Below are 26418 nucleotides of genomic sequence, written 5' to 3' on the forward strand. Positions count from 1 at the left end.
ATATTATGTTCTGGTATATTATAATAGTTACATGGGTATTAAAACAGACAACTATGACTGCATTTGATGTTTACAAAAATGTAGACTGCAACAGTAAGGATATAGTCAATAGTAAGATTCAATGTTTATAAATTTATTGTTCGATTAAAGATAATGATCATCCATATATGTTTATGGATTAAAACAATCCATAATATTTGCATCTCTGTGACTTAATACATTGAAACGCAGAAATTCTGAGGTAAACACAATTGAACATTGAGCACATTCATTCAAGATGTGAAAACCTTTCCACCTTAAAAGTATGGTTTTTATTTTTTAACATTTGTTTTTTGAAGTGGTTGGGTAGTGCATTTTTTTGCAGTCTGTTGCATAGTCCAATTCTAATTTCTAATTTGAAATATATATATATCCGTGTTGTTCTATTATAAACTTTTCAGTTTTATCCGGTGATAACACTATCCTTCCTTTCAAATACGTGATGTGATTGATATCAAAATAACGTGTTTATATCATAACAGATAATAAATCTTGGTTATTTACATAAATGGCCTATTGTAATGCCCAGAGGAGAAGAGATAATATTTACAGAAGTTCTTCCCATTCTGTTTACTTTAGATATTGATCTCTATTGGAAGATGAATTCTCTGGAAATGAAATTGTTTTCAGCATATTGTAAGTTAAAGCATTATGTATCATTATATGACAGACACTATATATCATCAACTTCAAACAAGTCAACGAGTAAAATAGCGGTTAGGACAGACACAATTTATCATCACATTGAAACTAGTCAACGAGTAAAATGGCCGTTAGGACAGACACAATTTATCATCACCTTCCAACTAGTCAACGAGTAAAATGGCCGTTAGGACAGACACAATTTTCATTTTTAGCCATGGCGCTGTCAGTTCAAATTAGATTTATGAGTTTGACCGTCCCTTTGGTATCTTGGCTCCCTCTTCTATATGTATGATACATTTTCAAAGATTGACGTTTTCTTCATAAATAGCTGTAAACACGAAACTTGAACAAATTACTTTTATTGTATGCCATGAATGAGCTTACACTTTCATCTTTCTATGAAGATAAAATGGCAAGATCAGATCATAAACAAAATACAGAATTTCTTTAATGAGACCTGTCGGAACTTGTCCAATACATTTGTAATTACAAAGGTTCAGGTAGGTTTCAATCTTCAAACGACGAACAGCAGATCCATATATAATGTTTGAAAAGATGTCAATCAGAGTGAATTATCCGCGTTCATGACACATTTTTAGATTAAACCATCTCTCAGAAGAATGACAGAGTTCTAATCGTAATAATATATCGAATATTTAATTAAAAAAATACCTAAACAAAACGTATTTCTAGATAAGAAGGGTTTATTTAAAGGAGCATATATTACTGAGGATCAATATGAATAATCGCACAAGTAGTATACCGCTGATCAATAGAAATCATAATAAAAAAAACCATTTCAAGTACATGAGTAGCCGATCGCCCTTATGACAAATTGTCTGTAGTCGTTTGAGATCACATTAAACTAAAATTTAGAAAACGCGTGCATACTGTGTAATCCGAATAAAAAGTGTTTATGTTTTACGATATAATATCCGTACGGAGCTCTGGTCATAGAATCATCTATTCTGTCCACCAGTTTTAACTTTCAATTTTGAGTTTTTTCTTGTAAAGCAAACTTATAAAATCACGATGGCTAGAATGTTTTATTTATTATATCGTTTTGTCCTTGAAGGATGTTTTGGCTAATATTGTCCATCTTGAATTTCATACAAAGTTGATCTATTAGAGACATTATTTTACAAAGTAATAATCTTTAAGTATCGATGAACATTTACAAAGCAGAATAATTAGTATTGGTATTGATATTTTAATATTAGTATTAAAATAGGATCAGAACATTATTAAATAAACTTTGGAATTGGCATGTACAATAAAACAAATTGGATCGAAATCACAAAAACAGAACATTATTAAAATAAACTTTGGAATTATCATGTAGAAGAAAACAAATTAGATCGAAATCACAAAAATCCAACCGTCGATCGCAAGTAAGCGTTTATCAACCGAAAAGAAGAAAATGATAAATTGACGCAATAAACACTTTTCTGTGTTTTGATGACATGGAATAATAATTCCTCAAAAAAAGGTTCGAGCCCAATAAAGGTCTATGAATGTGTCAAAGAGATAAAAAAAAAAAAGAAGAAGATCGTCCAGTAAGTACTTATGTGTCTATGTAAACAACGTTAAAATAAACATATTAAATGAAGACAACAGTAACATATACCGATAAAGTACTCTTGGCAAGTCGTGAAAATGTTACAAAAGACAGGAATAGTTATGCTGGAAAGCTAAACTTTGTATCATTTTGTTGCAACTAAAATGCAAGATATAAATATGTAAATGTTCATACCATGCGCTTTTGATTTCATTTTGTAATAAAAAAAATCCCCAAAAGTTTACTTATGATCTGTTTATTATTTGTTATTTTACTCATTTAACCTGTTCCGTTTTGATTTTGTTTCGGCTTAATGAGTTAAATGTTATTTAACTTTAGCATCGAAAAAAAAATATGTTTTGCTGACGTTTTCATTCGATTTTCGGTTCAAACGTCTTCTTAAATCTTTCGTTTAACCTTCTCAATCTTAAATTTTTTAAATGGTGTAAGTTTCATAAAAAAAATCCTTCTATTAGTTTAATACTTTCTTCTCAATCTTTGCAAGTTTTATATTATGCAATGTATTATTTACGTTTTATTTTTTTTATAGCTCATATCTATAAATGTTTTAATTGTAAGCTTGAGAAAAAACTTTTGGTTAATTATTTATTATGAAATTCACCCATTTGACATTGTAATCTAAAACATTATTTATATATTTTTTTTAAAATATATTAATAATTGCAATGAATACAAATATGTGATTAAAACAAAAACCTATAGAGTAAAACAAATGAAAAATTATTAAGAAGAGTACCTCCTGCATAAAGCACTGAGTCAATCAATGACAATATAACATACATGTACGGTCCTTATTAATTAAACACATTAAGCATTATCAATTAAAAGTCAGTCTCATTTATTAACTACATTAGCATTATCAATTAAAAATTATCCTACCTTGAGTAACAGCTCGATCTCATGTCTAATTTTATCATATAGTATAGCAACTTAAATAGGACGATGTATTCTTTATAGCATAGTTATTTGAAAATAACGGTTTTATGTGACTGAAAACAGCATTGGAAGGCGTACTCTACTATTGGTCACATACCGATCGATTATCGAGTGTTGTAGTCGTGTATAAGTAACTGAACTTTATTCTGATAGCGAGCAACAAACTGTTCCCTCGGGATCTCTCTGCTGTCGCCTAACACGTAACGATACTACCTAACTATTGACATTTTAACACATTCTTATGATCTTACTCTAATATGCACAATAAAAAGGCAATTGACAAAATAATTCTCAACCGACTTCTCTAAGGAATAGTTTTGACGAAGCTATCTAGTATGTTCTACCGTTGAATAACATGTTTATATGTTGAAACAGATTGACATATTTAATAAAAATATAAGTATTGAATTAAATCGATAAAATTATGTGTTATTATCATTAAAATTCGGTTATAAGAACAACAAAAGTAAATATCAACATTTAAAACATAATAAAGTTGAAAGACATACAATTAAATGTACAGAGAGTGAATCGCTACGCTATCTAATATTTAGGTACATGTCTAGATATACAAATGTACAGAGAGTAAATCGCTACGCTATCTAATATTTAGGTACATGTCTAGATATACAAATGTACAGAGAGTAAATCGCTACGCTATCTAATATTTAGGTACATGTCTAGATATACAAATGTACAGAGAGTAAATCGCTACGCTATCTAATATTTAGGTTCATGTCTAGATATACAAATGTACAGAGAGTGAATCGCTACGCTATCTAATATTTAGGTACATGTCTAGATATACAAATGTACAGAGAGAGTGAATCGCTACGCTATCTAATATTTAGGTTCATGGCTAGATTTACTAATGTACAGAGATAGTGAATCGCTACGCTATCTAGTTTTAGGTTCATGGCTAGATATACAAATGTAAAGAGAGTGAATCGCTACGCTCACTTATATTTAGGTGCATGTCCAGATATACAAATGTACAGAGAGTGAATCGCTACGCTATCTAATATTTAGGTACATGTCTAGATATACGAATGTACTGAGAATGAAAGAGGGACTATCATGTATGCATTTCACAAATCAGTGCTAAGATGGTTTATAATTTAGTTTATTCATCATCTTTTTTCTTTAACTTATTACATAAACTAACAGTAAACTAATACATTGTTTGTTTTATATTTATTTGATGTACTTCTTGAATAGTATGCCAACTGTTTAGTTCCCCTGCGATTGAAGGAAGTCAATATTTGAGTGTGTCTTGCCAATTGGGAAATATTAAAATTACTTTAGTCTACAATTAAATTTGATTAAATATGGGAATTAAATACAATTTGAGATCCACAGTTTTTATTATTCAAGCTCTTGCTTTAGGGAATAAAGTTAACAAATACATTTCAAACTCTTCTCTGCGTTTTTTTAATATGATGAACAAATGTAAGGTAACTTTACAATCAAAACAAAAACTACCCATACAACATGAAACCATACTTGACCTTGTACAAATGAAACTAAGCCATATTTGTATATTTTGATCAACTTTCGAAATAAAACCACCATCAAGGGTTTTCAAGTCTTCAAGTCAATTTGAAATCAAGTTTGGAATGTGATGATACAAATGAAAACATTGGAAAAGTATTTTCCTCGTCAGATTTCAATTCAATATATTTTCCCATCAACTCTTTTACAATTCATATTATAATACTTATTTGAAATGCATATTCTTTAAAACTAATTGTCTGCATAATGATTTGAATATTGAAAAAGGATTGTGTTTATAAATGGCCATTTAATACAATATTAAAATATAATCAAACAGATGTATATAATACCAGGAAACTAATTGTCTGAGTATATAATAATTTAAATATTGAAAACGTTGACTGTGAATGGCAATTTAATGTTATAGCAAATTATCATCTTATAGATAAATGTACATTCAGCAAACTTAGATATATTGTACTTTTACTTCCCACTGTAATCCTATGATAGATCAGTGGAAGATTTTTTATTATACTTTACGTCAGTGTCACAAATATCTGTTCGCAAATGTAGAGGAAATTACATCGTATCTAAAAGATTTAAATTATCCATTCTGAAATCATGTCCATTCAAAACTTCTCTCATATTCGCAGGGCAACCCAATGTCTGAGTAACTAACGGGATATACGTCGGACGTAGAGACAGTAAGGGAACTGTATTTGATGCAAATAATTCATAAGATGAGCTGTCAGAGTAGCTTGTTAAACATTAATAATTATTTTCCAAAATTAGATTCTTATTTAGATTTCATGGAACGATTCTGAAATTTTTCATTTAAAATGGAACATTCTGACCTGTCTTATGTTCCAATATCAACGAACATAAATATAGGAAATAAGACATGTAACTAAACAGTCTGTTTCGAAAAAGTAGGACACGTTGTTATGGTTTAAAAATCCTTAATAAAAACGAAAGCTATGAAATGAATATTTAATTATTCTTATTTTTTTTGCAAAATAACTTTTTCTTTCTCGGTTTTTTAATCGTTGTATTTTTTATCAACGTTCACGGAGTTTAAGTTGTTTGGCGGTGATAACTCTCCAATTTGCCTTTAAGGGATTTTGTTTTGTAGCGTCTATATATCTTTTGTTCCAGGTAAAATGATTTTTTTTTTTTTTTTTTTTTATTTTCGTTTTCCCATTTTACATCTTTATCTAGTTTAGAACTTTTCGAAGTACAGAATTATCTGTTATTTCTCAGAAACAATTCAGTACCGGATATCTTTTTTTGTTTACGTCGTTTAAAACATGTGTCTGACTAGCTTATGGCGTGGTGGCTACCATTAAATCTAAAACTAGGAACAGAGAACTCGACACAGGAAGTCATGTGATAATGCCTCCTTGTTTTATCCATTATAAATGTTACGAGTTATGCTCACTTATCGTGAATAGTCTACATAACTTTGCAAAGGTATTTTTATACCAGACAAAAATAAATTCAAGATGTTAACATGGAGAATGGATTTAGAAATGACACAGATATATCCATCTAAAGCATATATCAATGTCTTTCATTTAGTTGACCAAGATGTTCTACAAGGTTATAAAAAAGGCTAGTAATTAGATTTATACCAGGTTTAATTAGCGGAATTTTAAAAAGATATCAATAGATAAAAATGTATCCATCCAGTGTATCCCCCCGTCCACCATAACAAGAAATTATAACGTATTGTGTCAACATAATTGGATTTGATGAGATTGTCATACAAGGGAAAGGTTTTTTAGCTAGCTTTGAAACCAGGTTCAAACCACCATTTTCTACAAAGGAAAATGCCTGCACCAAGCCATTAGTATGGCAGTGATTATCTATTCGTTTGAACTGTTTGATTTTGCCATTTGATTGGTGACTTTCTATTTTGAATTAAGTATTTTTGTGATTTAACTTTTTTATAATGATCATTCGTACTTAAACGGTAAACTATTTTGTTTAGCTTTTTAACTAAATTGTTAAAGTCCGTCTGATATCAGAGATAGATATTCTATACAACTCCTGATGTAAAGGGATTTCAGTCCCCGAGATAATCACATAAATGATGAACAAGAAGGTTAGCAATTGACAACATTATGTTCACTTACGAGATTAAATAAATGAAAATAATTAATGTTTTTGCTGTATTGATGTTTCACTGTTTCATCAGAATCTTCATCTATATGTGATTGCAGATTTACACATTTGTAATCAATGATTTCAACTACAATATATCATTTTTGGTAATGTTCATAGCACATCTTCTTATATCTATCATATTGATCGAAACCAAATGTATTATTAAATTAAACTGCATTAAAAAAATGCGAGTACAATGATAAGTTTTATAATAATAATATTGTATTACTAACAGTAGAATATAACATTTCTATGTATGTGTCTGTCCCATGTCATGAGCCTGTTGTTTAGTGGTTGTCGCTTGTTGATGTGTTACATATTTGTTTTTAGTTAAAAAAAATTAAATAAATTTGGCCGTTAGTTTTCTTGTTTGAATTATTATGCATTCGTTCTTTCGCTGGCTTTTATGGCTACGCGGTATGGGCTTTGCTAATTTTTGAAGGCCATACAGCTACCTATAGTTGTTAAGTTTTGTGTTATTTCGACTTGTGTGGAGAGTTGCGTTATGACAATCATACCACATCTTCTTTTTTAAATTTCACTGTTTTGGAGGAAATTCTGATAGGAAGACCTATATATTGTCAACCATTACAATCACAGTATATCTACTGCAAGCGTATACGAATTATAACAAAAAATTAACTGTTTCGGGTAAAATCAACCTTATCCATACTACTAGGTTAACCCAATTGACAACAGTGAAACATATATGAACAAACTATTCAATGCACCGGTAACTTAGAAAGATAAATTGAGACCGAAGATGTTTTTATGACAAACATATAGACACATAGAAAGTTAAAATTGTTCTTTAAACTGTATCTGTAGATAAATAACGTTCTCGTTCATCTGATTAATGTTACGCTTTTCTTCAAATTGTTATCGCTAAGCAATTAGAAACATAGATATACACCCCTGGTATTATCATAGATAGAGCAAACATTTCTATTAATCACTGCTGTGTCTATTATATTCTGTTTTATTGTATCGAACTTTAAGTTAATTAATGAAGCACGCAGCTAAATTGTTGGTGGAACTAATTCTGATATTCATCATTTCTAGCAGTATTTTGTTTACAATGATATTTTTCGTTTGAACAAAGTAATGGCGGAAAATTTTAAGCAGACATTTCCCATTCGTTCCATCTAAATCGTACAGTATTATTGCAGTTGTCTCGATTTCGGCTCTGTCAATCATTTTAGGACTTTTGAATTGCGATAGACTACTGTTTTCGTTATTGCAAAATTAACTGCTATTGGTATATGCACCATGTTGGAATGTTTTGATGACAGTTAAATAATAACATGTAGATTGTAGATGCTTTGAATCGAAATCAGTAAAATACCAACAATTTTGAAGGCACTGCTATTTTTTTCTCTCTTGTAGTTTATAGCATTTTCAATGTTAAATCCTAAATTACAAATAAACCAATATTTCATCAAATCTATGCCATATTTTGTAAGTTCAGAAAAATCAAGGTTAATGTAATGCTTGTCATAAAAATCAAGGTTAATATAATGCTTGTCATGTGTTTTAGAAAGTATTCTTTATCTCTACAGTATTACGCAATCTACAAAGAAAGATACTTGAGTTTACCAATCTGATTCATAGAAACCTTTTGTTGATGAAAATTATTCATTAAGTCACTTGTCATTCCATGCAACGAAGCTTATGAATGTTAGCAGAAACCTTGACAAAATGTCGTTAGGGAAAAAGGATTGGATATGAAGTTCAAAGTTTTAACAAGATTGCTCTATTAAGACAAATTTGAATATTAAGTTTTACTTTGAAGCTGTTTTCTGTACCTTTGCGACAACGAGATGTTTAAAAGGAATTTCCGAGATTTGCATATACAAAAATGTAGCTACATTACCTTTTCCATTTATTTATACAAATGCTTCATAAATAAATGCCTTTTGTATTCATTTGAATTCATTTGATTGTGCGCAGCAATAAGCGGCTCTAAACAGCTAGTTCACGCTAAAACTATATGGAAAAAAAAAATAACTGAAATACAGAATTACGATACAAATATAAAATGTTATTAGAATGTGGCCTAAATGATTATTTTGAAAAGAAAAAACTAGATTTAAGTATGAAAAGGGGTTTAAACCTTTTTAACTTGAGAATTTTGTAAATGTTTGTTGGAAGCTGACATTTACATTATAAACAAATCAACTAATACTGTTCGACTAACTTTGGGAAAATGAATGAGGGCAAATGTATTAAACAATCATATATCGATTAAGAGAAAACAAATTCAGGTCACAAACTTAAACCGATTGAGAGACATCATCCATAAGGAAAAACAACAGAAACACATTTAGCTTATTACATCATATCCCATAGTTATGTTTATACAAGTTCTTTGATAATCTTGTATAAATTGTTCTAATTAATAAACGTCTATACATTTTTATTTTTGTATAGATTGGTTTTATGAACAACCTTGCAAATAAATCTTTGTAGCAAATATTTGTAATAAAAAAAACAATAACAAAAGTGTTTCATCTACATTGCCAAAAAAACAACTACTGTAGGAAATAAAATGTTCAATTGTGTTTTTGATAAAATTCGTTTCTGGCTAAATGTTTAATTAAAAAAAGAAGATGTGGTATGATTGCCAATGAGACAACTGTCCACAAGAGACCAAAATGACACAGGCATTAACAACTATATGTCACCGTACGTAATGTCAATAATTAAGAATACTATCTGGATTGGTCAGACTTATAATAGTTATTGGTAATCAAAACATTCGTCTGAAAATGTAGCTTAGACAACATGAAATATTATCAATCTGCTACATTGTGTAGTGAAGTACATTACAGCAACAACATTTATATGAAATTCATTTAAACGTAGGTTGACCACGGAAAACCTTCATATCTGCAATCATAATATACCATACATGTATATATGATGCTAAAAGTCACGTAAATTAATAATGTCCTTTATTGTCGTAAAATATTTAGCACTTTATAGGAGATTTAGAAAAGTAAGCCCACAAGGTTCGTCGAACTACATCATGTTTGAAAAGATAAAGGCAACAGTAGCATACCGCTGTTCGAAATTCATAAATCGATTGAGATAAACAAATCCGGGTTACACAGTAACACTGAGGAAAACGCATCAAATATAAGAGGAGAACTACGATACAATAGGAACACAAAATAAATTAAAATATAAAACACACAGAAACGAACTTTTATATAACAAAAAAATTTTTTTTTTACTTCGTACAGTATATTTTAAGAAAAAAATGGTAGGCTGAAATCAACTCCAGTTAAACTCCATATTATCCTTCAAATTTATAGATTATTGTTTTTATCGTGTTATTTTACATTTTTGTACTAAAACAAATAAAAGATTTATGAAATGAATTTCGAGCGGAACGCTCACGTTTGAAATAAAATAGATTGCATTAACTCAATACCAAAGCCAAAGATTAAGTCATATAGATTTAATGACTATGATTCACCATACAAAAAAGTATAGTTAAAATTGAAAATTGAAATGGGGAATGTGTCAAAGCGACAACAACCCGAACAAAGGGCAGACAACAGCCTAAGGCCACCAATGGGTGTTCTATGTAGAGAGTAAGTCCCGCTTCCGCGCCGGAGGCGTCCAGGAACTGACCCTAAGCAGATATGTATACTATTTCAGTAATAATGGACGTCATACTAAAATCCGATTTAAACACAAGAAACTAAAATTAAAAATCATACAAGACTAACAAAGGCCTGAGGGTCCTATCTTGGGACAGTTGCAATATTTCGGTGGTGTAATACATGTTTTTTGTTAGATCTTAACCTTCCCCTATAGTCATATGCTTTGTATATAACACATGCCCAGTTAAAGGTAAATAACCGTATGGTTGCTACCTGCTGTTTACAATTAACCGAAATAAACAACAGCCTGTATCATTAAGTCGTAATTTTTTGTTGTTCACCCAATGTTAACAGTATTTGTACATAAAGGAGAAACTTGTAAATGCGTTGATGACAATGTACTACTGGTATATGCCTAACTATTGTTTAAAAGCTTTGTTTGTTTTGATCTTGTGATCATCTTAGATTTTATGTTTGATAATAAGTTTATAACATAATAAACAAAAGCTGTAAGAATTATGCTATTATGTATAACACATTACTTGACGTTTGTCTGATGAAGGTAATTAGACGAACATTCTTCTAATGATCAGTTGTATTCCCATTGTAATTAATTAGAAACATTTGTATCAAAGAAATATGTATTTTGCATAATAATTGTTTGATGCATTAAATAATAATCTCAAAAATTTCATTTCTGTTAGTGGTGCTAAATATAACATGTGTAACAAAAAGTTGCGAAAATCTGCAATTAAAGAACAGAACCTTTCAAAAATGGTAGCAAGCAATGTTGCAAAAAAAAATCACATGTGCATTGAGAAGATAACATATTCAATTGTTCCATGTGACACTTGTATAAATATTCAAACATCGAAAGGAACAATAGAATCGGTTAAACGCGGACTGACAGAATGCGACCTTACATTAAAAGCTCTTACTGATTTCATGACCATACAAAGTGTTAATATTGGTTGATTCGTTTAACAATTCGCATAGAAATTTACCGTTAAATACCAGAAAAATCACAAAATAAAAAAATAGTCAAAAATAGAACAAGTAAAATAAGACAAATAACTGATTTTTAAGATTTTTCAGACTAATTTTTATTATCTAATATCGCATTTTAAAAGTACTTGCCAGCTGATAAAATACACTGATGAAAGAAAGAGACGCATCAATCAAAAACATATTTCAATTTTAACATAGTGAAATACTGGGCTGAAGCTTAATTAAATGTCAGGCTTTCTTGTTGCCATCATTTTACAATAGCTTAAAAAAAAGATGGCCATCTTTAATAAACTATCTTTCTTTTATATATAAACAAGCAATCACAAAAGACCGTGTATTAACAACCATTTCACACACTCGATACTTTCTTAGACAGAGGAACTTCCTTTATATTTCATGATATAGATTGTCAGTCCAAGTGATTTTTTTTTTGTGGTCTAAAAGGAATGTCTAACGGAATATTTTGACATTTCAAGTTGATTAGATTTCAAACTTTTGATTTTAGGATGTAATTTTCTAATGGCAAGAACACGTTTTATTGACATTGTGATAATTGAATTCTAAGTTATGTTGATGAAAACAACGCACCTTAAATCAACGTACATTGTACATCCTGCTCAGTTTGATATCGTGTTAAGCAACTCATTGAAATTACAGATTTAACCAGATTTACATATTTTGCTATGACATTTCAATAAAACCGTGACTGCTGCTCCTTTATTTGTTTTTTTATCGCTCATTATTTTTTTATTGACATTATGTCATTCATTTTTTTATAAAAGTGATAGAAAACAAAATTGACATGTCATCGGAAATGAAACCGAGGTTAATTAGTATGATGAACGAAAAAGTGTAAATATTATTGAAAAAAGTAAAAAACACTTACTATGACCTCAAAAAACATTATGTTGTCGTTTAATACAAGAAAACAACAGGTTTTTCAGAGCTGAAAGTAGACTGACTGCATGCAAATTGTTTGATTATTTTTACATATTTATTTGTATTGGAATGGGAAAGAAGTTTTGCAACTTATATTAATCCCTTTCCACTTTGAGAGTGCGAGAGCTGCCTTGTAGCTGCATTAGCCTGCTCTTTTTCGAAATCTACAAGGGTGTCTTTAACGTGCAAGCGATATGGCTCTCTCTCTTTACACGTGTCAGCCATTTTTCGTCCCCTTCCGACGGACTATCATCGTTCACTCAAGACCATTATCGCAGATGGTGCCAAGGGAGAGCCAAAAATTCAGTCCCTGAAATTTTCATCCCAGACGGGAATCGAACCAGAAACCTTTTGTGTTAGTAGTCCGATGCACTAACCACTACACCACGGCGCTCACGTTTGATTGGTACTTTATATAGTAAATGTTTGTTTACAATTTGTTCAATTTTTTGAAGATGCAGGGGTTGACATGTGATAACTGACTCGATCGTTCGCCTTTACTTATATTAATTGACTCTATTCTCACAAATCATAATTCAACAAGACAAGTATTTTATTCCCAAAGATTTTACCACCCCTTCATGGCCGTTTTAAAAGTTTTAATAGGGTTCACGCGTACTTTTATTGGTTTGAAACCAGGAAACAAGTTTCTCTTTCGGAAATGACTATTATTAAAACATATTGAATATGTTGATTATCCGATGCAATTCAACAGTAATATATTGCGAAGATCAGTTTCCAACTTAGGGCTACAACTTTGGAATATCGATATTTACATGAAGAAAATAGGGAAAAAAACGATTTCGGAAAAGAGATAACAATCTCTATCTTTGAAACATTCTAATTAATGTCTTTAACAACAGTTTTAATCGACACTTCTTTCTCGTATAATTAACGACCATCTCATCAGACATAATCATGATGTCGTTAGTCGTTACAAACGTACCCGTCAGTCAAGCGATTCTTAACTTCAAAGAGTGACTTTCAACTGCTTTGGCATGATTAAAGTAATCATCTCTACCATTAAATATCATCCAATATGCTATCATCTAGATTAGAAAGTTCCTGGAATATTTGCATGCGTGAACTAGCAAATTCTCTCTAGACCTTTATTGTTTGAAATCAGGATTTGCTTTAAAACTTTTGTAGTTGGCATATAAATCAAATACACTGAAATTGCATTTAGAAAAAAGCTGTTCTAGAAATAGGAGATAAAAAGGAAAAAAATCAAAAAAAATCATAAAAATCATTTAAGTATAATTGCTGCAGTCATTAAAGGTTTTGTATACACAATTATATTTCGTTCTTTTGACAAATGCAAAAGAGTTTGTCTGATACAGTGTAAATGAAGTCTTAGAACCGGATTCTATTCACAAACCGTTATAAAACCAATACAAGTATACAGGTTTTTTTCCATTTTAGATCATTTAATTTATATATGTAAATTATGATATCAGATGATTTAATTATTTCAATAAAAAAAGACGTTTTGCAAATGAAACAACAAAGGAATAATATGTCAAATAGTGGTTTGTTTTCACAACCTCTCGATATATATCAATATTAGAAATTTATTATAAAGTGCTTAATGCTGAATCAAATTCAAAAAAGCCTTTAATATTTTGTTAAGCTTTATTTAAATCACGTGATCTATACTTACCACCACTGTAGACAGAAACCATTGTCAAATTCACTTTTCCTTAAAGTTCGGAAGGACATTGCTTAATTAGTTTAGAAATAATTTTCACTTCTGCTTCCTTTTTTCTTCAATCTGATGTTAGTTATTTCAAATCTTTCTACAGTACGATGATAAAACATATACAGAACCTTATTCGAAGACGAGTCCTATCAAATATGACATCACAATACGATAACATCGATACACATCTTCAAGGAAGCTAAGAATTGTCACTTCTATTAGTCAAAGACCAACTCGCTTTAAATGTAGACCTTACCAACAGTGATGCATTGCAGACAACTTTACAGTTAAATAATCTTTTACATGTTTTATATTATATTGTTTCTCGTCTCTGTTTCTAATTAGCAATATCCTTATTCCTGCTCAATGTCAAATGTTTCAAATTAAATAAATTTATTATCCAGGAGCTAGAATTGTAAACAGAAAAACAACCCCGTTGTCTTTCCGGGAAACATTTCCGGAATGTTATTCTACTTTGTTTCTTTTTCTGTATTCAATAAAAATATAATAATACATGTCAGATCTACAAAACCATTACAGATAAGTTTCACGAGATGAGCAGGTGAATCCAAGTTCAAAACTGGATCTCCAAAATCAGTTGCACATATTCTTTAGATCATATTTAATGCCGATTGCCCGAACTATGTTCATTAAGTTTATGTTGAAGTTCTTGGTCAATGGTAATTTGTAAGCATGAATTATACATATAACAAATGTCAGAATCACATGTGGTCAATATGCCGACGTTTGCAATTCTAACATTAGCGAACAGTTTAATTACCCGTCAATAATCAGCATATCCACTTAAAGTTGATTAAAATATTTGCTTCCATATGCAAAAAATCCAACAATATAGTCGACGGAATGTTCATAATCATGTAATGGCAAAGCGATTGTCAAGTTGATTCTAAATTTGTAGAATATTTGTGAAAGTGATCTAACAGATTATTTCATAGAACTCTTTTTTTACATAATCTCATGTATTAAATTAAGCTGCGTAGTTTTACATCTTCTCCTTAATGTAATTAAACCGGATGTAGCAACGATCAGAATATTATAGCAAAAGTACAGTATCTTCAAGTGATAAATGATCGTCACGATTCAGAAATTTTATTAGGTTTCAATATTTGAAATTAATATATATATGAAACACATTTTTATATGTCAGATAGTTGAGTATATTTATGATCATCACAAATCCATAATTTTTATCAGGCCTCGATGTTTGAAACTTAATATTTGAAATTAATTTTCGTTCTATACATGCTACAGTCAAGTATAAACTGAACATTTTTGAACTGTTGGAGATACATGAAAATAAAGTACTTTGTTACAGTCTAGAAAATATGACAATATTTTGGAGTCAAGAAAACGCATGACAGTAGTAGAAAGCTTAAATATTACTTCAACCCAATCGAAATAAAAAGATATGAAAACATTGATTTATTACTATACTATCATAAAGTATTCTTAGTTCATATGTTTTCGTGATAAATGGCACTTACTGAAGCTTTTAGTGTCTTTTAATGATATTGACATTTCCAAGATAATGCAGTAATGACTGGTATAGCAGCTGTCCACTGGACTTTTATTAACATGATAATGCTAGCTGTACTTTGAGATGATATCATACAAACGTGTACTTATAAGAACAATGGTCTGAGTAATTTACACTTATGTTTTTCATATCTTGAAATTATATGGCATGTTCGAAAAGGTTAACAATTACATGAATATAAAAACTGAGAAATATTTATGCCATAATATTTATAAAAATGATCCTAATATTTATTTACTAGGTAAACATGATTTTCGAATTCATCACATCCTTTCAGTATTAATTTATTACGCTTTAACAGTACGTACAAACTTCATTTCGGTTAATTGCCATTGTTTGCTAACATGGACTGATAAAGAGAGGCGTAATATACCAGAAGGACATTCAAACTCAAAAATCGAAAATAAACTGACAACACAATGGCTTAGAAAAAGAAAGACAAATAGACAAACAATAATACTCAAATCTTATAAAAAAAACTGCAAACTGCACGCACATTCGGCAGGGTTTTTTGTTTTTTAGAACACATTGAGATTTCAATTCAAAGTAAATTTTTTAAACAGACCAAACACTGGAAACTTCGTAAGGAGAGATCGTATATTTCAATTGGATTCCAGATAATTTAATTCCGTACATTTTATGATTTTGAGTTTAAAATAAAAGTAGTTTGGCTGTGACCTTATATAAATATAAATAGTTTTTTAGAGACAACACACATCTTTTCGTGGGTTTAAGTTTTATATATTTAGCTAGTAAATAAGCGTAACAACTTCCCACAACAATCTTTTTTGATTTTACAATTTCTTAACATTAAACCTATGTTTTTTTTTATCTGGAAGCAGATGATTTATTGTAACAGTTTGATAACAGGTGAGTCAAATACTGCACTTTGTATTTCTTTTGTTTTTGATTCTATAGTTTCTAATGAAGTCAGCAAAACTTATCGGATGATAACGATAGAAATTTTAAAATATGTTTAATTTTTTTTTAAAGCAAACAGAGCATGAAGAAACGTAGAACATTTCGACATGCCAATTTGTTAGTTCCTTGGTATATTTGTCCTTTGTTTCACTAGGCATGATATGATTGCAAAGTGATAATCGATCTTAATTCAAAGCCACCAGTGTATACTTATATTATATCTTAATGTTTTTGGTTTATTTTTCGTTATATTTGAGGTAATTTCACAACTAAAGCGCATACTTCATGCTAGATAAAACGTAAAACGAAAGAACAATTCTACATAAAAGTTTTTTATTGTAATTAAAAATATGAAGTAGAGATACAATTCATATGAGAAATTCTCTTTACTCAAAGGGTTGAGACGCATTACAGCGAAACACATAATTTCGTGAAAAAAACTTATATTTGGTACACTCGCGTCCTTAACGTTAAACAGCCGAATGTACCTAGTTGATATTATGTAATAGGAAAGTTATTCCCTAGATAGAGAGGATGAAAATAGGTCTGGTGAAACGTAATGTGACGGTTATAATCAATTCAAACGTGAACTTTTCTTCGAATAAGTATTAGCGGTAATAACACTATATGTTTGAGTATTTTTGTTAATACTCTTATTTCCCGAATTAAATCCATATGAGGTGTTATATTGCAACGCAAGCGTCAGATCTCTGAATAATTTTTGAAATGAAAGTGAAATGAACATAGGTTATGTAATCAATTGAGATATACTTCTGACAGTTATTTTTCACTCACATTGACAACTTGATTGCTATGTCTTGTACCACTCCAGCATAGTCAGAAATAGATTTTTCTAATTTCGACAATTTTAATAGGATATCCTGATGAGATTTTACGGTTTGTTAATCTTTGCTACTTTTACAGCATTAAATACGTCAACCTGCAGCGCATTCAAACGTTAAAATGAACATTTAAGGCAAAACGTGAAATGTTAGAGTTTCAATTATTTAATACTAGTCTGCAATTTTATTTCTATTGTGAGTTTCGTACACATTATTTAAAGTTGATAGCATTCAAGAAGAAATAATCATAAACTGGTATGAAATTTTCTCTCAGATACAAAAAAAGCAAGCTATCTCTTTGAAAACTCAAAATATACTATGTAATTAATTAAAAAGAGAACAATTTTATTGACACTGAGTTTTAATGGTCTTCATAGAAACATCAACACTAATGGAGACATACTTACACCAATTGGACGTATCTACTTGAGATGTCAACGTCTCTCATATATATGAGTAAACTGTTTGAGTAGCCCTCGAAGCAAACACGTACACATGTTATTGTATACAATAAATTACCTTTCAAAGACAACAGCCTGAATTTGAGAACGAAAGCTTAACGGTAAGTCCACACTAATATTAAACAATTGCAAGGAACAGATACTAAATGATAAGTTAAACACGAAGTTAAAAGGCATTGGAAATAAATGAGTTTATTGCATTTGACGCATTTCAAGGAATCAGGATTATTATTTTTTACCCCAACAATTCAAATGTATCGATATTGGTATATGGGTAATCAATGTGTTTCAAAAAATGACTTTTCGACTCAACATTTTAATTAGCAAATTGATTACTTGTTTTCTTGTTTAAATCGAATTATACAGTGTATATAGAATAATTCTGATAAAGATAAATAAAGGCAACAGTAGTATACCGCTGTTCGAACTTAAGACCAAACGCTTGTCTGTAATGTACTATTTAACTAGAAATTGCTCCATATCTCTCCATATCATTTGAATAACCTACTAGTAAATGTTCCAGTTCCCTTTATAAACATGTCTCTGTTGAATAAACGTGTCAACACCTCATCAACAAACTTGCCCTCTAATAACATTATCAAGTACAGTTATTATTTCATTTTGAACATTAATTGAATCATTTGTAGGTTGTCAAACTGTCGAGAAAGTTCTAGTGGCAATATTCTACAAGGAAGTAACTTGTTGACTAAAATCATACGGTGCAAATACAGTCATCACAGAAACCAGGATTATTTTTTTATCTGAACCCACCGCACTAATCAGTGACAGGACACATTTCATTCTTTCAGTTTTCATTGTCTGTTATCACTTTTCTTAATTTAACAGTAACATTTATTTCATTTTATCAATTGTTCAACATTTCCTTAAAAAGTATTTGTAAAAACGTCTGGAACAGGTACAAAACTGTATGCAGTATATACAAGTTTACATATAGAGTGTACGTACATGGTTCACTTTGTCACTTTATATAACTATTAAAATTGAGAATGGAAATAGATAAAGTGCAAAAAAAACGACAAAGGGTAGACAACAGACCAATGGGTCCCAATACAACGATAGAATCCCGCAACAAAAAAGGGAGGGGGGGGGGGTGCTTTAGCTGGATTCTAAACAAAATATGTAAATAAACTATAATTATTATCACTTGTTTGTCTGTTTGTCTTTTTTCATTTTTAACCATACCGTTGACAGTTAATTGTCGATTTAAGATTTTGACTGTTCCTCTAATATTTTTTGCTCAATTATCTTTTATCACTATAACATTGAGCTACTACACTGTGATTGTAAGAACATTTAGTACATATAAAATAAAACAGGAAATACGTGACTTTTACGCTGTAATTGATAATTTGTTTTCTTTCTCACTTTGTAGATGATAACGTTTTATCGTTTGTAATGTTTCTAAAATGATTAACTACAAATGTGATGCTCAGTTACAATAATGTTTGACATTATCTGTATGTAAAATAACAATTTATTGGTAATGAAAGTTATCGCAATATGGTCGTCGTGGGATGTCTTTGTTTTATTTTGTACCAATTATTTTAACAAAAGTATAAAAAAAAGAAGATGTGGTATGATTATCAATGAGACAACTCTCCAAAAGAGACCAAAATAACACAGACGATTTCAAAAGAAATAAACAGAGCTACACAAAAAGCAAAATCACAGAACGACAGGCAAAAGATAGTGAAAACAACTTATAGTTTCAAATAGCCAGCATTATTCAATTTTGGATAAATATGGTAACAAATAGTTATAACTGCATTTTTAATCGCTTCATTTACAAAGTCAATGAAAAGTAGGGCATACATTTTGTAAATTTCACATTTGATGTTATAATAAATATCCGTTGGCGTTGTAGTGGATCTGTATTTTCTAGCAATAAATAATAACGACATGTAACTTGTAAAATGGTATATATACATCAGACTCTAAAATACGCTATTCTGACTAAATTTTTCACTTGTTAAATTAACATAAAAGTTCGGCAAGAAATAAAATAGAACAACCAATGCCTGCTTTGTAATATGCAATATCTAAAATGAAAAAGGTCGTCATAAAAGTATTTAATCAATTTTCTTTTCAAAAGTAGGTTTGATTCTACTTTAATTTACAATAAACAGTAATATGTTAACATGAAATATGTTACAATATAATTTAACAAAGTTTTTAATTCAATTTTCTAATCGAAATTTTCTATACTTTTTACATATTCAACGGTGATTTATTATTCAATTTAATGCACCATATCCGTTTTCAGTAACATAAATCATTTCTCCTTTGTAGAAGATTCTAAAAACGACACGAACATACAAACCCACTGTGCATAAACCGTCTTTAATTTATTGCATGTCTATTATTGGGTTACAAAAATACTGAAAAATACATCGTTACGAATGCATATAACTAATGACATATTTTAATAGATTTTTATGATTTATTTCATACTTCCTTTTAATCTTTCTTCTTATGCAATATAATTTGCTTTGACCATGAGTTATGGCACTATTTGAATGGCTTCCGACCAATAGAAATCTTTAAAATACGGGATAATAAAGATTTTCATTTGAAACTTTAGAATAAGAACAAACATTGTTTTTCACTATAAATAAAGATACAGAGATTGAAAGTTTGAAATAGTATATCAAATCAACAGAATAATAAATTCGGATGTCGTATTCACATGTACGATTTATATTTATTAAATGTGTATGTGTTAACTTCATGTAAGAAATCATTATAACGTCTTCTCGTCTTTTTTGTTTATTGAAATTTCCATGTTTGTGGAGGTTCAGTGTATATGGCGTTCATTGCACATCTGCTTTTTAACAAGATCAATTCGTTAGTTGAAGCTTTAGGGTTAAAACAAAATCGGGTAGCTATACACAAACTTTGAATCAAATAAACATTTAACATATAACAGTTATGATACCAGAGGGAAAGTCAAACTCATCAATCGAAAAAAAACTGACAACGCCATGACTAAAAATGAAAAGACAAACAAACAAACAGACACATTTGTTATTCATTCGTTTGGTGAATTTAAGATCTTGATTTGGTCATTTGATTAGGGACATTCCTTTGGATAGAGCTGTAGGGGGAGGGTTGAGATCTCATAAACATGTTTAAACCTGCCGCTATTTTGCGCCTATCCTAAGCCAGGAGTCTCTGGCCTTTGTTAGTCTTGTATGATTTTTAATTTTAGTTTCTTGTGTATAATTCGGAGTTTAGTATGACTATGACTGTACTAGTATACATATTTTTAAGGGGCCAGCTGAAGGACGACTACGGGTGCGGGAGTTTCTCGCTACATTGAAGACCCATTGGTGGCCTTCGGCTGGTGTCTGCTCTTTGGTCGAGTTGTTGTTGCTTTGACACATTCCCCATTTCTTTTTTGAATTTTAATATAGTATGATGCCTTACACTCTTATAAGAAATGTCAATAAATGTCAGGTAACAAATCAGTTCGATAAAAGTTACGTGCCCTACGCCAGCAATCAAACAACTGTGTGTACCTTTCATTGTTTTATTATTTCAGTATTATTCCATAGGTAGTTAAAACTTTGTTATAGAACATTATATGAGAACCGCTTTATGTCATTGTACATTCAGCAGAAGAATTAGGCGACCTGATGTAAAAAGGTCACGGTTTATTCGATTGGACTTATTTACAATTAAACATGATTAGATAAAAAGTAATAGCAATCTGTCAATTCAAGCCTTTACATAAATATTATTCAATTTGATTAAAGAAAACACGAGAATAAAACAATTATAAGTTAAAAAACCATATAGACATCTGTTGAGCAACAAATGTAAACTTTTATCTTCTGATATCCTGCTGTAGGTCAAATCGCTCGGATTCTAATTAATGCAATAGAAAAGTAAGCAAATAAACAATAAACAAAGCAACCTCTGAATAGAAATCAACAGAAACACGTTTGAATTAATAAATTACGGAGATATGGTATGATTGCCAATGAGACATACGAGATGGCGTAAAACGTACATTACATCAATCTACATTTAGGAACGTCAAGAACTTAGGTAAGTTATAAAAGGCCCCCACATGACAAAAAATGATAAATGTTTAATTAACATGCTAAAGATTCTTAACCTTTAGTATCACAATGTAAACTTGTCAATATGATATATAGATTCTCGGTAAATCATATACTTTCGGATGGATAGCTCCTTCGAGGTCTATTGTGAAAAGAATTAAGTTAATAAATTAATTTGCAATATTTGATTGTTAAAAACTTGTTTTAAAAATGCGCTCATCAGTTAAAAATTTGCGACCGCGACGAATTTGGCAAACATCCATTTACTTGGCAAACAAAGATCATACGTCGTGTTGTGAAACACATATTCTTTCACTTTTGATATCTGTACATTTTCATACTTTAACTACCTTGTCAATTTAAAATAAAAAGAAATATCTATTACAATTAAGACCTAGGTAACATTATATTTAATCGTGACTTTAACTTAGGTGAATGGTCCATGAGTACATGACTAGTCGAGTATTCCTTTAATAGAAGGACACACTAGTTAACCGATTTTTAAACCTCTTAAATCAGTTTTGATGATGCAAATTAGGAGACATAGATCGGAGGTTTTCGGATGAACTCACACTTAATAGAAATAAATTTATTTATGGATCTGATTGTCTGCAGATTTCCATAAAATGGAATTTGGAGTCGATTTGTTTCATCTATTTTTGGCCTATGTGTATTTTCAAACTATGCAATAAGTGCGGCTGATCGCAGAATGATTTTTGTGATCACACAAAGAAGATAAATCGTCCTTTTAATTTCATTTGTAACTGATCTCCATCTAAATAAAAACGATTTTCTATTAATTATTTGTAGTAAGGAACTTGCTAGTTAAATAAATAAACCCATCCAATCAGATAAACAATGTCATCATTAATACAAACTGTTTTATCTGCCCTGCAGAGACCGCCATTAATTTATCTGATTGATAACCATATCTGACAATCGGAAGCGGAAATCTGATTTAATTGGACGCTTAAATTGTCGATATGTCCGAGTCGGTGAAATGAAGTATTGGAATGTCGATGATTTCTACTTTGTAATATAATGTAGTTTTTTTATTTATCTTGACCGACTATTGCAGACTGTTTTGATTAGTCTCACTAATAAATAAAAGTGTCAAAATCGGGATCTTGATAATTGAATGTGTATATCGAAGTCTGTAGTAACACTATGTAAACAAAGTAAAACGTCATGTTTTTGAAGTGCATTATGGATAAACCTTCAACAGTAACGCGAAAATTCAATACCTTGTGGTCAGACAACAACAAATAGATACTATAGTATGAAATATCTGAGAAAAATCAGAAAAATATACCCAACATGTAATCTATGATATAGGGAACAAGGCTTAACTCACGATTTTAAAACCCATTACGCACTTGATAAAATGAAAACAAAAAGAAATCTTATTGCTATTTTTCATCTCTTTGTCACCAGACAAAACCTTCTTATACCTAGCTGACAGTTACTATAAACCAATAGAACCGGGTTCTCGTGAAGAATTGTGTTTTATCTTACAATTGCGTTGTACAAAAGCAATACAAGCATATTTTAAAAGAAGATGGACGAAAGATACCAGAGGGACAGTCCGACTCAAAAATTAAAAATTAACTGACAACGTCATGGCTAAAAATAAAAAAGACAAACAAACAACATTAGTACATATGACACAACATAGAAAAGTTAAGAATGAGCAACACGAACCCCACAAAAAGCTAGGGGTGATCTCGGGTGCTCCAGAAGGGTAAACATATCATGCTCTACATGTGACACCCTTTATGTTGCTTATGCGATAGAAAATCCGGAACAGAGTATAATTCGGTAGGTCACATTTATGAAAGGGAAAAGTTACGACGTGAGGAAAATATCCGATATTTTCTATATCAACAATAGAAAATATTCAAACTGACAGAAATTTAGAACAATACATATTTACTTTTTTTAACGTAATAATAGAACCTAGAAATACTGGCTTAATGTCAATATATAAAAAAATAATGACAAAGAACATTATCAACAATAAACAGGAACATCAAAATAAAATTTGATATATGTTTCTTTTATTTTCTTGGTTGCAAGTGCTGAGTTTGATTCATAGTCGGGTCACAGGTGTTGTTTGCTGCCTCATGACATATACAAAATTTCCAGCTTTTCGACAACAATAGCATCATATGTATCTTCCGATGTTCGTGGATAGAACTCATATTTTTTTTTTTTAATATCTTCTTCCCTCAAATTTAAGAAAAAAGATATTATTCTGTTTGTAAACAATTAATATTGTACTGTGATCAAACACTTAATAATGTGGAAAAGAATGAGTATTACTCGAATTATAAAAGCTATATCTTTGTATATAGATATAGAAAGATGTGGTGTGAGTGCTTATGAGACAACTCTCCATAGCTAGTTTGTGTAGTGGTCCAATGACATATAGGTTAACCATAACTTAATGGTTTTTATGTAAGACATATCACTAATGAGATGAAAACTTATTATTAAAATTATTTGAAAGGATATATATATATATATAAAAGAATGCTCCTAGTAAAATCCTATGAACAAATCTCGATCTAATAAAGAAAATGACCTACCTAAAAAATCCCGTGAACACGGTCCTGTAGTATTCCCTCAGACTTTAATTAAATCAACTTCTATATAACCTGATACTGTAATTTGGGGTTTGGATATAGAATCACTGATGTTTTATCCAATAAAGTTTCAGGTTCCATTTCATTTAGATATGTTTGGGTACTAACTGTGATATGAATGGAATGAAAACAATATTAATTATATCTTCATGTTTTTTTGTTGTTGTCAAATTGGAAATAATTCCTTTATTGAAATATTATATAACAGGTTAGCATTCCTGGTCTTTTAGATAACAAGGACAACGTTGGTAAAGAATGCGTACACATAAATAATGAACAATGTGTAATTTGTTTCTAAATTAAAGTCATCATGCATGTTTATAGCGGTTTATTTTATTTGAGGTGCATTATTGTCAATATTTATTACATATTACTTATTTTATAACATTTTATAGTCGACCTTGAGCACAATCCATATAGTATAGTCAACATTTTACAGACGGGAAAGAATACATTAACAACAATATCGTTATCAGATTTCTATATTCGTGTAACTTTAACCATCACATGATCATGTTTAACTCATTGTTTAAAAACTAAATTTAAAGTAGTAATTTTAAAACGTGTATAAGCCGGTATAATTAAAAATATCTTGCAGTTAAAAAAAGATTTAAATGTGTTTTGTATTGAAAATAGAGAACCAAATTTATTGATGTAATCGCCGAGATTTGTCAACTAAACATTCAATAGAAAATGACGAAGGTTATTCCGATTCGAAATGTCATATGAGTTTCTTATGATTTTGAATGTCCCATTGGTATCTTCTGCCTCTTGCTTATCATGTTTGTTAAGAAAAGGCCATCAAATGCCTGAAACTGACCTAAAACATTCAATAATTAAAACAAATTACAGGATTAAAAAATATGCGGTTTGATGAAATGCGTGAACGCTGTAATATATGTAAGATATGTTCTTTATACACACCCATCTATCAATCTTATATGTGTTGATCGTATTGTGTCTAATAGTGTACAGCTTTGTGATATTCTATGTTATTGTCTTACATTATAAAAAGAAGAAAAGAAGAAAATCAGTCTTTTCTATGAATTAGAACTGTGTATGTCTATAAAATGTCGTTATGGGTTGCTTTGTTGTCCTTTGTTTTGTTTCGTTACATGAGACTTTCCTTGTTAATAGTCTTTGTGAAATAATTCACGCAGCATTTTATGTACTAAATCTGTTCTGTCTTCTTGCATTAGATGTAATCCTATTAATTACAGCCCTCGCAAAATTTTCTTAGAGCCGGTTTATCCTAGGGGACTAATTTGACATTCGATATTCCAATTATAGTAATAATAAAAACTAATGCGACTCCTTTCAGCGCCGTGGTAAATTACTTTCACGTCAGTGATGTTACTTCAGTGTGCCAGTCCATGAGTTTCTAAGTGTTATTATTGTAAATTAATTTAGAAAAAAGTCGTGATTTGAGAAGGAGTATTTTATTAACCCTTGCCTTCTCCGACTGGACATTTATCGAAATTCAGATATTGTTTATTTAAAATATAATTGTTTAGTATTTGTAATGTAAATTGGATAAAACTTACAATCACTAGATGTAAAGATAATTAATTATAAAAGGTTCACACTTAAGAATCAGATCTACTGAAATATTTCTAGTTTGCATTGAACATGTAACTACACGATTTGTGAGTAAAACACGAACAAGGTTGAATCTTTGTTTTTCTTCATTTCCTCGTCATTTAAGATATAGGATGTTTAACACATCTTCCTTCATGACACAAGTGAAAATGCCAATGTGTCCTAAGCGGCTTATTAGTTATCTCGTTAAC

The 26418-nt window shown here is 30.2% G+C and overlaps 1 protein-coding gene across 7 annotated transcripts in view; it reads right to left on the reverse strand.

Moving 5' to 3' along the window:
• The window catches only part of LOC134693004 (G-protein coupled receptor dmsr-1-like), a 106385-nt gene that overhangs the window by 8799 nt on the left and 71168 nt on the right, over positions 1-26418 (reverse strand). The window contains exon 1 of one of the 7 annotated variants that reach the window (XM_063553674.1): positions 14078-14247. The exons of 4 other annotated variants lie outside the window; for them this stretch is intronic. In XM_063553674.1, the coding sequence (XP_063409744.1) occupies positions 14078-14136 (59 nt within the window). In that variant the 5' untranslated portion in view covers positions 14137-14247. Of the gene's footprint in view, positions 1-3142; positions 3218-14077; positions 14248-24571; positions 24633-26418 lie in introns of those variants that run through there. 2 more of the 7 variants (XM_063553677.1, XM_063553678.1) reach the window with 2 other exon arrangements.

The sequence above is a fragment of the Mytilus trossulus genome, chromosome 12, assembly GCF_036588685.1.
Source record: "Mytilus trossulus isolate FHL-02 chromosome 12, PNRI_Mtr1.1.1.hap1, whole genome shotgun sequence".
Taxonomy (NCBI): Eukaryota; Metazoa; Mollusca; class Bivalvia; order Mytilida; family Mytilidae; genus Mytilus; species Mytilus trossulus.